We start from the raw sequence: 15,232 nt of genomic DNA, 5'->3' as shown, positions 1-15,232 counted from the left end.
CCAGGAGTTAGTATTCCATACTGCACTAGCAGTCTCCCAAATTAAAATGCCACATATTCCAAAAGACCACAGGCTGATAAATCTGCTAAACAGGAATTAAGGAAACGGAAAGTGTGGAATAATTAAAACCCAGTTTGCAGTTTGGGGAAAACGTCTAAATGCCTGAATTTAAAAAAAAGAAAACAAAAAACCACAAATGAAGTGAAAGCTTTTAACTGGTACACACTGTTCACACCTATATTTCAAGTTTGGAAACGCATATTTTCAAGCAGCAATACAAAAAAGTATCCATGAAGAATGCATAATCTCTGAAAAAATTATGAAAACATCCCTGCTACCATTACATTTCTAAATACAAAACTGACTACCATATTGTTGCTTCTGTGTAGCGAGAGAAGTTCATTTTCAAAACAGATAAAATTCAGTCTTTAGGTGTGAATGGTATGAATGACAGTCTCCTTTTTTTTTTTTTTTTTATTTTTTTTTTTTTTTTTTTTTTTTTTTTTGATTTCTTAGTTGTTTAGGATCCTTAAGCATGCAAGCCTCAGAGAGGAAGGCCCGATGAGGGCACGGTTGGCTTATGACATCCAGTTTAGGACAGAGCTGGGAAAGCCTCTGGGTCATCTACATCAGGAGCAGAAGCACTTGACTGAAAGAGAAACATCAGAGAGTTACGACCTTCAGTGGCATCGAGCCCCTCCTTTCTAAAATTACTTTATCCTGAGCCCTATTCAAACCAGGTTTCAGAGAGCTACAGACTACAGCGGAGTAAGCAATTAAAAGAGCAACTTTTTTCTCCCCATAAGCAACACTTCTTTAATTATTATTCCAAGGACTAGAAAGCCTCCTATAGTACTTTTTGAATCAAAAGTATCTGAGGAAGCACTACAGGCAAACAGGCCACGTTTCACACGATTATCACACAAGGTTACAAGTACCTCTCTTTATCCAGTCTTAAAGACATCCCCACACACGGGTTTATGCTATTCTATGAGCACAAAACTATCAATTCTTACCAAGGCACATGACTCAAGTGTTACAGAAAAGGCCTGTTTGCAACACTAATTAAGTTTCATACTTTTATTTTTTCCTGATCACAAACTAGCTGTTGATAAAAAGAATTTTTGTGCCAACCAACCCTTAAAAATTCATATATTAACCGAGAATATCTTTGGTATTTCTCAACAGCTGGTTTTTTCCCCCCCCCTTTTTAAAAACCAGTGCTGCAATTAAATGCAGAAATTAAGTCTTTTAGAATACTCTTCACTTTGCCCATAAGGGATGTGGAAAAGAACAGTAGGAAGAGCCAGGATAGCAGAATTTCCTGCTAACAGTGATTTATCAAGAGATACACTTAAACCATTCCAATAGAAGTTTTATCAAGATGTACAGACAAGACTAAGACAGACTGCAGAAGCCCACAAATTAGAGTTAAAAAGTAACATAGCAGGGTCTTAAGACTTAGTGTCTCCAGGTGCTGATCACACAAAAGCAGACAGCAAGCCAAAAAAGCCAATGTACTGCAGGAGGGGAGTTACAGTCCCCAAAACAGGAGGGCCTTGTTCACGGGTAACATAAGTGAGATCACCAACCTGGTTGGGTGTGTGGATCACATCAAACTCCTTAACCAACTGGAAGGAAAGAAACAAAGTCAACAGCAAATCAGCTGCACGGAAGTTCTTTTAACTACTTTATGAGAGCATTCTTGAAGAAGCAAGATGCCACATCAGTGAAAACTGACAGCAACCACCATTTAATTTCAAGTCCTTAAAACCATCTTATATTGATATTGGGAAAGAGCCTAAAACTTAAAGTTTTTTTACTCCAGTGTAAAAGAGAAAAAAAAAAGTCAGTGCCTACAAGAGACAAAAATGAGCAAGTCTGGTCTATGTGAAGAAAGCCACACCACACAGACTGAACTCATTTTGTAGTGAGTAACAATTTGATTGGACACATTTAAGCCGAATAAATATCCACATCAAATCAAATCTTGACTGCAGCTATACTATGGTACTTCAGCTTTACATGTTCTCTCGCCAACCTCCTTAGTCCTGAGCATTTCCTTAGGGCTTGGGACTAGGGAAGGAAAATAAATTACTGCTGATTAGAAAAAGAACACTAGGGTCCAATTTCCACATGAAAACTCTAATTTCCTCCAATTCAGGATATAACATGCGGCCCTCAAACCAGTCTTTCACCCCCAACAGGCCACAATGCGGATACTCCAGCCTAGCAGTACATTCAGATCTGTCCATGCTGAAGAGTAATTTTTTGGGTTCAGATACCAAGATTGGTACTTTTTTTTTTTTAATCAAACCTACACCCCACTCTGCCTTTTTTGTGTTTAATAATACCACTGCTAAAACATCCATCCTTCTGTCCCAGCAGTAACCTAAACTTTTAAGAACAGACACTTCACTTGGTTTTAAAATACAGTGTTTGTTATAAAAACAGAAATAGAGAAGACACCTGCAGCTACCTGTATGAAGTCCTAATAACAACTGAAATGAAACCCCTTCGCAGGCCAAAGCTGTACCACTTACCTTGTCAGTTCTGCCTCCACGGCTGGCCCTGCCACCACGTCCTCGGCCACCCCGTCCCCCTCTGCCGCCACGTCCGGGGCGGCCAAGGTCTCCAAAGTTGATCTCCAGCTGGGATGTAATATCATTTGCCGGCTTGCGGAAGTGGTGATCCATTACAGAGTCCTCAGCATGAGCCTGAAATGAGCGTTTCTGCATGAGTACAACAAATCACCAAAGAAACCTTTTCACCTGTAGTTGCACCCTTACCACCACAGCATATGTGTTCACCTCCAAATGCACTCCCAAACTGATGACTGATTACCTTGATTGATTCAAGTCAAAAGATAGTGCAGGAAATGTCAGGAATCAAGTTATACCACTTGTGCAGACAGCAAAACCACATAATCAAAAGAAGCGCTTGAGGAAACAAAGGTATTTTGCATTTCCAAGACAATCCAGGGAAGCTCTGGAGCTCCTTCAGAGGAACATGTCCAGGCTTGGATCTGGGACCAAGCCAGTGCAGGGTTGTTTTTTAGGATTTCTCCTCCTCTCACTTTGTATCCTGAGAAATCTTCAGGGTCCATAAATTAATTTCATTCTCTTTAAATACTTACTTGCTAACCCACCTTTAATTTGCTCAATGAGTACTTTACACTCTCTCACTTGCTTAGCCAGGTATAAATATTTAAAACAATGGTGATGGTAGGAATCCCTTAGTGGTTTGCATTAGCCGTAACGAACAGCAAACAAGGCAAAAACAGTTTAAATACAATGGAGCTGAAGTATCTAAAACATTAACGCTAAAACAGAGAACCAGTCTCACCAACTACACTGAAAAACATGACTCTCGCCACCTTTGCCACGATACAGCATTTTCTTACAGCTGCTTGCTCCCAGTGAGAAACCTGAGCCTTGAGGAGCACGATATGCACCAAAAAGTTACATCTAACACCATAAATGCTGCTATTCAGCACATTCCACTATTTTACATTATTATACACTGAATGTAAAAAGACCCAAGTGTTTTTAAAGTAACTCTTTTTTCCCATTTTGTACAAATAGTTTTCCCATGTGGTGAATTTCTGACAGCCCTGATGACACACAGAGCGCCAAACTGACCGCACTGGACCAGCCCAAGCGTTTAGACTGCCTCCCATGAGGCCCAGCCATCCCCTTCTGCAAACGTGACAACATGCACCTCTCTCTTCCCCTACAAGCCCCTAATTTCTGGCACAGCAATTATCACTTTGCTTGTTTGTTCCTACACAAGAGCCATGTGCAAGTTTAAGCCTCCTGACTCTAACTTACTTTTCTTGTGGTGCAATTACACAATACGCTGGCTTTCAAAGGCAACATATTGTGCAATTAAGCCCTTTACTCTTTAATTACCATTTTTTAGTCCTTCATAAAGCAGCCAATGGATACACAGAGGCTGGAAGCTGCTTTCAGGGATTCCTGGAGTCAGTCATAAGCACCGTAACATACAGAGCCCTAAAGCGCCTCTCCCTCTCCAGTCTCATTACCTCCTTCCATGGACATTTGGCCTCCATAGCGTCCTGCAGGGGAGGGCACTGCAATTCAATTAGGCACAACGAGAAATAGCCCTCCATGCTGCTTCATTTCAAAGAGATTTAGCTGGGATGTATTCTAGGTAACAACTGGTCCCCAATCCATTCCTGATGTGATAGATTTGAATTGTGCACCCTTCCCTTGAGATCTCTTTCCCAAAGTGAAGAAGTTACCCTAAGCAGTGATTTTTCAGAAAAGTCATGCCTGGCACAGCGCTACTCAAACGTAAGTACACCAGCAATCTGTGAAACAGCACACAATACCTTGTGTCATGGTTTTGATTCCTTCCTCACTAAATATTTTATCTACATTTTTGGTACTGAGGTTATATTTTCAACTTATTTTTAATCATACAGCATTCCCTTTTGTGACAGGTAGCATCAGTGGGTTTGTAACAGTAATTCCGTGCATTTCCTTCCCTACATTGTTATCGCTTGAAAAAAGAAACACTACAGTGTACAAAAAGCATTGTATTAACTTTGGTCTAACCACTAAACCAACAAATAGCAAATTCTATATGAATCTGAACCAATGATTTCTTTATCCAAAGTAACCAAGCTAACGTAAAACACCTATAAAAGACGTGGTATATTCTCCTCACAGTCAGGCATAGATTTACCATACAGATTGCTTATTTCGAATCATCTTTGGAACCATTTAATTTCTATGTACTGGCAACTCTCGGCAGCGCTCTGATCTAATAATCGATAGCTTCCTGAAGGCATTGCTGCGCTTACGGGTCTTGTGGAAGGCTGCCAAAAATTAAGAACATGCTACTAACAGACAGGGGGCCAAAGCAGACAGCGAGATATGGAAAAACAACAGCAACAACAAAAATAAAAAGACTTATGATAGAAGCACTTATGGTAAGGTTTGAATTCAACTCAATTAGGAGCAAGGGTACTAATTATGAAGGGTCCTATATGATGCACACTTAGACAACAGGCATGGACAGAAGAGCTCTATATTGTCTCTACTTGTATTCTGTTTTTTGAGACTTCTTAATATCCAGACCTTCATTTCAGAAGGCGCTCATATTAAAACACAGTTAGATATAAAGGATCAGTACCTCATTTGACTCCAGCAGACTCCCCTGCATTTCTGTCATCGCCTTTGTCTGATGAAAGTTGCGTGTCCACGCCAAAGTGACAAAAGGAACAAAGGGAGAAAACAAAAGGAAGAAATGAGACTCAACTACATACAGAAACAACAGGTAATAAGGTCACATGAACTCGCCGGGTACAGATGTCACTAAGCACACGAAGCAGCCAAAGGATGAGATCAAGCAGCCAGAAAGATACAGGATGGACTACACCATAGGCGTGGAGACAGGAGGAATCTCACATCGATACCAAACAAGTTTGACAAAAGCTGCCAGAAGCTCTAGCAGAGACCATGCATGCGGGCTGATCTCGAGCACCTCCATACATAGGGGACGCTGCATACAGAACCAGACAGGTAAGGGTGGGATGGGTAAAATTACTGGAAAAGGTTTCTGCATAGCCCCAATTCAAGAGCCATTCCTCCAGAATTTGGGAAGATTAACAATCATTTTCCAAAATGTGTTTCTCAGTCTCCCATTGCAACCTCCTCTAAGGAAGGGATCAGATCGGCAAGAAAGGTTGAAGGCACAGGAAAGAGGCACAGCAGAGCAGATACACAGAGTAGGAACCAATCCACTCATGTATCAATCTTTCCAGGAAACTGGCATTCAACTTTTTGAACTAATTTTAAGCTCTCTCTACAATTCCTTCCCATTTTTTGTTCAGCTGCATCAGAACTTAAGACTCAAAGCCACTATACCAACTGCAGAGAAAGGGAAAAAAAACCCAGAATATCTTTTTTTACAGCATAATCCAATCTCCTGGAGTCTCATAAGACTAAGGCTGCCAATACACATAGATTTCATATCAAAGCAACAAGAATCTGAGACAGCATTAAGAGTTCATTTTATACAAAGTATCACTTTCTAGTAATTGCATAGCAAATGAGAAAAAGAGGAAAGACCTCAGATAGGGTCAAGCATTTCATGCCTTGGTGGAAAGCACAAGGAGCAGGAGAAGGAGAGCTCTTTCACAAGACTAAGGCAGAAGAGCAGCTCGAGATCCTCATCCTCCCCGTCCCCACACACTCCTAGGGCATTCCCCCAGCAGTTCTCAAGCTACAGGAATGAAGACAATCACCACAATGCTTTAATTCAAATCTCCGAGAAAACCCACCAGGGCACATTGTGATTTTTCAGCCATAAGCGTAGAGAAGATTTGGGGCTGAAAACCAGAATTTACCTATAAACCAAGTCATTTCCACACATCAACTCCTTTCTTATCAGTAAGAATCACAGAAACTGTACAACCTTAATTTCATGACTCAAAGTATGTCCAAGGGGACAAACAGCAAAAGAACAGGAGGCGATTGGTAGGTTTTGTTCATAACCTCTAAATACACCACCTTGTAAACCTGCTCTCAAAGGCGCCACAGTGAAGCCTCTCCTAACGCCCGTCTTACAGAGCTTTTCTCTTGTAATACTTAGCAAAAAAACCCCATGCTGCTTCCCACAGGACCAGTGAGCAATGAATCAGACAAGTGGGGAGATGTCTGCCGGACATAAAATAAAAGCAGGCTAAAAGCAGCTCCATTTAAAGTTTTATCAATTATCTCGCTTCTCTGCTTATACAGCAAGAGCTGTTTACGTCTGATGTGACAGTGTTTAAAATATCTGACTCATTTCTTAGAAGTTAACTGAACACACCTCCAATCCACTAATTCTGTCAGTTCTTCCACTAGTAATTTGATTAGTTATTCTCATTGCATTTGTTTGGGTTTTATTTGAACTACCTACCAATTCTACTCAAGAGCACCATCATCTTATACTATCACACATGCAGATATGTTAAAAAAGACTGTATTCAGCTGACTAAATGTCAAATACATCTGCTTCAGAGACCTAGGGAAGTTGCCTAGTGGTAACTTCCAGGACTACAGGTTTAGTAAATCTTGGTTAAGTACATAAATACTTCTGTTTAAATGTACTTTTTTAGTATACAGCAACACGAAGTCTAATTCAATTTCTCTTTTCTACACAACGCAGAGAAAGTGGAATTTAATGAACACTTCAAACACTTGCTGTGGTTTAGGGCTGGGCTGGCCACTAAGGTAAACAAAAAGGTACGCAATCATTTCAAGAACTGAACTACCTTAGAAAGCAAGAAAATAAAACAGCATGACTGTGGCAAAGCCAAACTCATTATGCGTTCAATGAGTTTAGAAATGGAGTCTTCATTGGAAAGGACTGAACGGTGCCTCCCCATCATGTCCCCAGATTACAAGAACACACTGACTAGGTGTGAAAGAAGCAAAAATACTTATTAGAAGACCAAAGAGCACATCACACACTATTCAGTTATTTCAAAGAAAGTCAGAGCCAGCTGGTATACGAAGCTGCAGGCCAACGCTTAGCAGTGGGCTGCTTAAGATATTACAGAGAGTTAAAAACAAAGATTAAATCCCAAGATTAATGCAGCCCTGTATTAGAAAACAGAGCTCTAAACATTTCACTCCCTCTGAAGTGAAAGAGTATGTCTCTCCTTGCCACTCTCATTAGCCTGGAATAATAACAGAATAATTAAAATTTTGCAATGACCAAAATGAGCATGCCTGAGAAGCTCCAATTTTAAACTAATTTTACAGCAACTATGTTGAGCATCACTGAAGTACACAAATGTATTTCACCTTGTTTCTCCAAAGCTTCAAGGACCTTCATCTATATAATATTACTAAATTAGAAGATACCTATGTCACAAACTTAAGATATACAGGTGTCTGTGGAAGGTTTCTAAGGCATGGCAAGTAAATCTTACTTCTCAATCTTACATCACATTTAGCAAGCACCATAAACTAGACTAACAGAGATGCTAAATAACATAAGCTTTCTTTAAAAAAGCAATGAAGTCAAATTTTGACAAACTTTTCCAAAACGCTCACCAGGAGCCAGTTACCTGCCCACACGCAGCAGCATTCCAGATTTATCTCTAATACACCAACCTAAGGGTCCAGATCAACTGCTAACACTAACTATGGACAGAATGGCTACTTATGCTACCATTTAACTTCAGCTTAAGAGAAATGCTGGTCCTAATTTATAAACCTTTTAGCTACAGGTCAGCGTCTCCAAGAACGGAGCTTCTACTCCAAGAAGTACACATCAAGAGAAAAACCGATACAATCTGGATACTGGCAAGTACTGAAAAATCACTTTACCTCCTCGCTCTTTGACTTGTGAAGAACAAATCCTTTTTTCCATTGCCCGTCAGCACCCTCGTTTGGTTTACGGATGTTGAACTCTACTTTCGCACGATCCTTACTTTGAATAGCTTTCCACTCATCCAGGGTCATTTCCTTAGGACCTTCTTCCTTAACTTCTTCAACCTCATTCTCTCTGTAGTAAATTCAGATATTATGATCATGACTTAAAACTCACATTCTAGATACAATAACTCCTTTATTGAAGGAAAGAGAATTATTAATTTTCCAGCTAACTGAAACCATTTTTATTTTTTGGCTAACATGAAAAAACAAAAGCACACAACTTAGTTGCTTGTGCAATGTATCACCTCATTGTAAATCTTCAGTGCCTACATTCTGCCAAAGAGCTATTTTTAGGTAAAGCACACAATTGCTATGCTCAGTAACAGATTGTGCTCCAACTAGACACGCAGTCAGTCCTCAAGTCACTCCACAGTGCATTTATGCAACTCAATTTCACATTTATAGAAAACTAGTGCCATGTATGTGCAGCAAAAAAAAAAAGCCTCAACTTAGGAGAGGAGGTCTTTGTTTTTAGCCATTAATTTTTATGTAATAATGCAAAGGTTTTACGTCAAAATTACTGTATTTCAATTTTTTCTCCTTCTAGGACAGAATCATTTTTGACATGGTATACATTCAGAAGCATTTTTTTGTTGTTGTTCAAGGAAAAGATATTAACCCTTGGCATTGTGCACATGCAAAATGTGCAGTAAAATAACCCAGTTCTGCAGAACCATTTAGGTTAGAGAGCCACACCAAACCAGCCACCCTGAGAAATAACCCATGTAAAGACACTTTTCTGTACAGATAACTGATGGATTGCAAGAGATATGCTACACTTGAAACTGAAAAGAATACACATTTTCTGCAGATCTGAGGAAGAAGAAACACACAAATAGGCTGCAGAATTTTGCAGGTAACTGATCTGCATACGGACAGGGCAGCATCAGGTTGAACGCAAGGACACTGCTACCAATAAAGATCCACAAAATACTGCAGACATAGCAAACTTTATATATCCAGACTTCCAATACATACAACTTTTTAAAGAACTAGCTAGCTTGCATTTTCTGACCAATGCCCAAGCTGTAATTCCTTAAAAATTCTCATACAGCTTCTATATACAAGGTGATCTTAACTTCGGACCATCACAACCCTGGAAAAAGTAGTAACACTCAGTCTTTTTTTTTTTTAGTTAAGGTAAATTCATTTCTTATTCTCCAGTAACTGTACCCTCTTTACCCACTAACTAAAGTTATTAATAAGGAAATCAAGCTGTAGCAAACTCCATATTAGAACTCTCAGGCAAACAAGTATTTCAAAACTCTCTCATATCTGCCATTTCCTTTTGAGTTCCCCATAAAGCACATACTTGATTAAAATAAAACATGTTATCATACTAGCTACAAGGAAAATCTGTATCACATATTTTTACATCAATTTAAGCATCACTACTGCTCCTTCTGCTTCTCTAGTTATTGCACCTCATTCACTCAGTCACTGGCTTCTGCTGTAACAGTGTCCAAGTGGAATGAGGAGCAATCAAGTTAACTCCTTTGAAAACCACTGGTATACACAGCAGCTGGAGAACCAAAGCCAAACAACCTTTCTCCTGCAGGCCAGGTACAGAGTCTCCACAGTTGTTTTGAAAAACTAAGTTTAAAAAAAGTTGCCTTCCAGCATCAGAACAACACTTCTGTCCCTTTTGCTTGGTTGGTCCACCTAACTATGAGCACAGATGCTTTTAGATTGGGTACTTAGGAGTTGCAATCCCAAGACTCTAAGCATATTAGAGCCGATTATTAATAACTAAATCTGAAAGTGAGCTAAGAGCCTGCACAACACTAATGAACAGTTTCAAGTTAACAGTTTTTAGACAGTTTTTAAAGAGTCTTTCAGCAGCACAGTGGGTAATTTCCTATCTACTGAAGAAAGTATAACCTGATTTCGGCAAAACAGAAGTAGGCATCAATACCAGAGGCTAAAGGCAATTAATATTACCTCTGAAGAAAGCAAAGAGCATGAATCGGGGTGGTACTCACTTATTTTCAGAATCAGCAGGCGGATGTTCCTCTCCCTCTGGCGTTTCCTCAGTTACAGCTGACTGATCCAATTCACTGCAATTACATAATGTTTGGAGCGGTGTTTTTTTAAAAGTTCATCGCTATTTAAAGCTACGTAACACTGATGACTAAGTTTTATAGTGGATTTACACAATCCACTTTTCTTTAAAGATAACTATTTCTTTAAGATTGGGTGCTCTCTGTGCCTTTTAACTTCTATGTTTTCCACCTTCCTAACGGTTTTCCCCAACACTTACTAGCACCCATTCTGAAAGCCTCCCGCTGTGCCTTGAAACAAAATGGATTTGGGTATTAAAATGTCTGTTTTCAATGGAATACTTGTAAAAAAGCATGCTTAACCTGATCAAAATTGTTAAATTGTTCTATTTGTAGTAAAAAAAATGTTCAAAAACCAGCACAAGACCCCCCCCCCATTCCAAACTTCCCCAAAATTCTGCTTTTAACAGCAAAGTCATCTCTTATGTTACAATAAATCAATTTTTCTAACTTCTGCAAAGGCTGCTTTAATAGCATAGCAACAATTACCAAAATCAAAGGCAAAAAAGGCGGCTAAATCTTGACATTTTGCAAGCCCTAAGAATTACGATTTTTTTAACATGCTGCTAATAGTTTTCGGAACAATTACAGATTACTAACGTTAGCTCATCTTTGACGGTTCCCCAGTTGTGCGATCCGCTGCCACCACGCTTGTCCTCATGCTTTAGGCCGCTGAAATGTGAATGTGAAACAGAACTAACAAAACTGAGTTAACATTATAGTGTCCAGACACAGAAATTCAAAAGCAATTTTTGAAATGTGTATTAATTGTGAAGAATAGCCAAAAGCCAACAGGAAAAGTTAAAGACTTACGATCTATCGCTGCCACTATGCCTGTCAAATTCACGTTTGCCACGAGAGTCAAAGCCATCTCCTCTGCCCATTCCACGGCCGCGTCCACGTCCTCTGCCAAGTCCACCACGTCCACGCATAGGTCGGTCCAGAATCGGTCTGGCACAGAACAGTCAAACTTGAGTATTTCACCTCCAGAAATTTACTGCATGGCTCTTGAAGTTTTCTCTTCTGAGAGTTTTATTTACTTACTTATCCTTTGATAATTACTGTTTGTTAACTGTGTTGCGGCTCTAATTTCAATGCGAAATAATTACACTGAAAAAACCTAAATATCTAATGCCCACATTTTAGAGTCTGGCAACAAATGCTCAGCAGGATTACCATTCATCTGCATGTTCTGACACTAGTTTCCAAAACTGTGCTGGAATTGTGTTCCATCACTAGCTGATACTACGATTTCAATTTAACTCATATTCATCCAACTTACTTTTAAAAAGATTTTAACTTTGGCTACTAGAATTTGAACATTGCTTTCAGAACACCTGAATTCAGGATCCCAAACGATACTCGAGACACTCTGAAACTTGCCAAGACATAAGATGGCTTCAGCACTTCCAGATCTGAAGTCATTGCAGCCAAGGTGTAAACACCTACGAGGACAAACTTCTACTGGCTTGAAGTATGCTATAACAGCAAACAAACCTCATCCTGCAGGCAACAGCTATGCTTGAGTTCCTTTCCTGATCTATCTGCTACAGATTTAGAGAGGTATCATGGATATCTTAATGATTAAAATCATATTTTCAGTTAAACCAATAGAATCGTTAATGTTAGATCATTTCCAGCCCAAAACTTGAGTCAAGTCTGTAAAAGAGGAAAGTGTTAGTGTCTGCATGACATATACACTTCTTGTGACTGATAAAAATTTAATTCCATCAACTTAATTTTGTTCCAATTACTTTTCGTCTTCAACTTAGTAGCAGAAGGCAAGTCAGCCCCAATCAAAACCAAGTTGTCAGTCAAGACAAAATCCTTACTTATCAACAGAAAATTCTCCTCCTTCGCCTTTCTCATCAGCAGGTTTGTCGAAGCGGCGCTCACGGGGAGGTCGTCTCTCCGGTCTCCTGTCAATAGGCTTGCCTTCGCCCTGCTGTTGCTGCTGCTGCTGCTGATCAGGCCTCCTGCCAATCCGTCTTATCCCTGAAAGATCAGGCAAAACACATCAGCGGCATGGGGGGCTGCTCCAGGAGAGGTACTGACTCTTAACACTGTAAAATAATATTGAAGGTAATCTGGAATTAAAGTTTTTCTTCTAGCCTTATGACAACATAACCTGAGAAACAATACCTTTATTAAAAAGTCACTGCAGATCATTTAACTCTTCTCGTTTTTACGCAGCATTTCAATTTATTTGTATTTTGTACAAGGGCACACACTTACAAAAGTGTAGGAAACAAAACCTGTCAGTGCACACAATACATTAGTAATCTGTGTTCAAATGCTAAGGTCAACTCTCAAAGAAGGATCAAGGTAAGCAAAATCTCCTTTTTTTTTCTCTGAAAGGTGCTTTTCAGGTAAAGTGAGTGGGTTTTATTTTGATGTGCACCAAAATGAAGTCAGCGTCACCATGCTGGACTCAAGTCCCTCTGACAACCACCTGCTTCATCCCACTGCGCTCTTCTTGGGACCTTTTTTAGGCCAACAACGTGACCCAGGGCAGGGTCACCCTTACCAGGACTGGCGTCACTTGCAGCCTAGTACAGAGGTGCTGGTCAGGGAATAAATGATGTGTTTGTCCACACCAGCTCAATACAAGCTCCCTGACAGACTCACCTCGTTGAGCACTTACTTCAAATAGCTTAATACAGGGTGCCACTGAGCCTGCTAGCCTTCATCCCTCCCTCTCTGTGCCTTCGAAAAGATGTTTTTGCTAAATAGTAACTCCTCATGGGCTTTATGTCCTTCACTAAGACATCTGAAGGATCTTAAGTACAACTTTCTTTGCCACTCATCTGAAAGGCCTGTTTAATCTTCTTCAGAAAAAGCCGGACAAACACATTACTCCTTTGTTACACTATTTTCTTGCCAAAATGTCTAGGGGAAAAAACACTAAGGAAACCACCAAGGCTGGCTCAAGAACTGTGAGGCATCATTTAAATTAAAAGCTGTCAATTAAACTTTTTTTTTTTTAAAGAAACAAATTCCTGCCTAACAAGCAATGTCATATTTGGGTGGGGTCAAAGCTGTTACAGTTGTAATGATATCCAAGCCAACACACCCAAACGAACAATGTCACCCTTACCTTTCAAGCTGTACTTAGCATCAAGTTCGCATTGCTAAGTAACCCTCGCTCCCTGGGGAAACACAGGGGTTAAACGCACTCCAAGGACTCTTAAACTAAGGCCGAGCATTTCATTTGGAGAGGTAAAGCTCAGCGAGGAAAGGGCCAGTGCCACACAGGAGGTATGCAGCAGAACTGGAATGAACAATCCACAGCTTCTGAATTTTGAGTAAAACCCTCTGAGCTCAGAAAAACCTGGTTCCCAGTGAAGCCTAACCAAAAATACAAGTGATTTCTTTTTCTTGGTATCGCAAAGGTTTGAACTGGTAATTCACCAGCCACATAATCTGTATCTCCATAGGGCAATGGAATAGCTTTAAACTGCAATACGTTCACACAGGATACAAACCCTACTGATACCACGGCATCAGACATTTTTATCGTGTTAGGACTACTGTCCCACACAAAAAACAGACATTTCCAAACTGTAAAGCGGCTTTGTTTACTACAGCACTGTTACAACAGTAGGCCTGACTTTCTCTGTTTCACTACTACAGTAAGCCACAAAATACTTTTTTCAGAGTGAAGCAGTGCTTGTTCTTGAAAACGAATGTGAAAACCAGGAGGTAAACACGGACAGCAAGCCCCACCAAAAACCCTCTGAGTTCCTCTTGCATTGGCTGAAGACCCTGCCCACGTTTCAGGGACACCACCTTCATGAGGGACACCGCCACCATTCTGGATCTGATCAATACTTCCAGAGGACACCAGCTTAGCAAATTACCACTCAGGACAAATTATTGCATTCCTCACGGGGGAAAAACACAATTAAGTGCATGTACAAAAGATCTATAAGCAAGCAGTACTGTAACACAGTCGCCAGCTTCTGCTTCTCACAGGTGTTTTCAAATAACATTTGGGAACCTCACTTCCTAAAACAACCAGCGTATAAAAGTTTTTCCTTATAACACACAGTGGAGGATCATTTTACAACATGCAAATGCTGAAGCATTAAGATGCTTTCGCATAGTACCAAGCTCTTCTGACCTGTTTCGGAAAAGATACTTTAGAGTTAACCTGCACTTGGCAAGTGATTTCCTGATGCACACCCCAACTGCTGTCACCTCGCTTTGATGCATTTCAGGGATTCCAGTTTAATCCAATTCCATGTGCGCCCAGTTTGTGCGGGGTACTATCGCCCGCCACAGGACAACACGCGTGCGCAAAATATATCCCTCTTTGAGCAGAGCTGCGTCCTACTAATTATTTGCTCACAGCACATTCACTTCACCTATTTATACTTTGATTTCTTTTCTTTTTCTTAACGAAATTTCCCGTGCGGGATGTCTTCTCGGCGATGGCTGAGAATTCACACGGTCCATTATTAAAATACGCACACGATTCCCAGAGACACCCTTCCCTTGAAAAATGACCCAAGTGACTTTGGCAGAGCCCAGGGACCGCCAGCCACCCTGTCAGAGGCCTCAGACCCAAAACACGGTTTTTGACAGAAAGCTGAGGACGGGGTTTTCTGCTCATTTTCCCGTGCCCCGAGAACGGACGTTTGGGCCCAGCAGCAGCACCCGGGCACCCCACGCACGCCCGACTCCATTTTGAGCGGGCTGGGCCCACACGTGGGG

General features: G+C 40.5%; 1 protein-coding gene across 1 annotated transcript; it reads right to left on the bottom strand.

Annotated features, from left to right (window-relative positions):
* Positions 1-223: 223 nt before the first annotated feature.
* SERBP1 (SERPINE1 mRNA binding protein 1) lies at positions 224-12,511 on the bottom strand (the record flags this gene model as incomplete). Its single annotated transcript, XM_010188063.1, has 9 exons — positions 224-649; positions 1,593-1,631; positions 2,544-2,717; positions 5,161-5,208; positions 8,349-8,526; positions 10,439-10,513; positions 11,117-11,188; positions 11,330-11,467; positions 12,349-12,511. Coding segments are annotated over 9 exons (944 nt in total), but the record flags the coding sequence as incomplete, so codon positions are not given.
* Between the last annotated feature and the right edge of the window lie 2,721 nt (positions 12,512-15,232).

This window comes from Mesitornis unicolor, unplaced genomic scaffold, assembly GCF_000695765.1.
Source record: "Mesitornis unicolor isolate BGI_N332 unplaced genomic scaffold, ASM69576v1 scaffold47777, whole genome shotgun sequence".
NCBI lineage: Eukaryota > Metazoa > Chordata > Aves > Mesitornithiformes > Mesitornithidae > Mesitornis > Mesitornis unicolor.
Note: the sequence above shows the minus strand (reverse complement) of the source record. Positions and strands in the feature narration are given on the sequence as shown.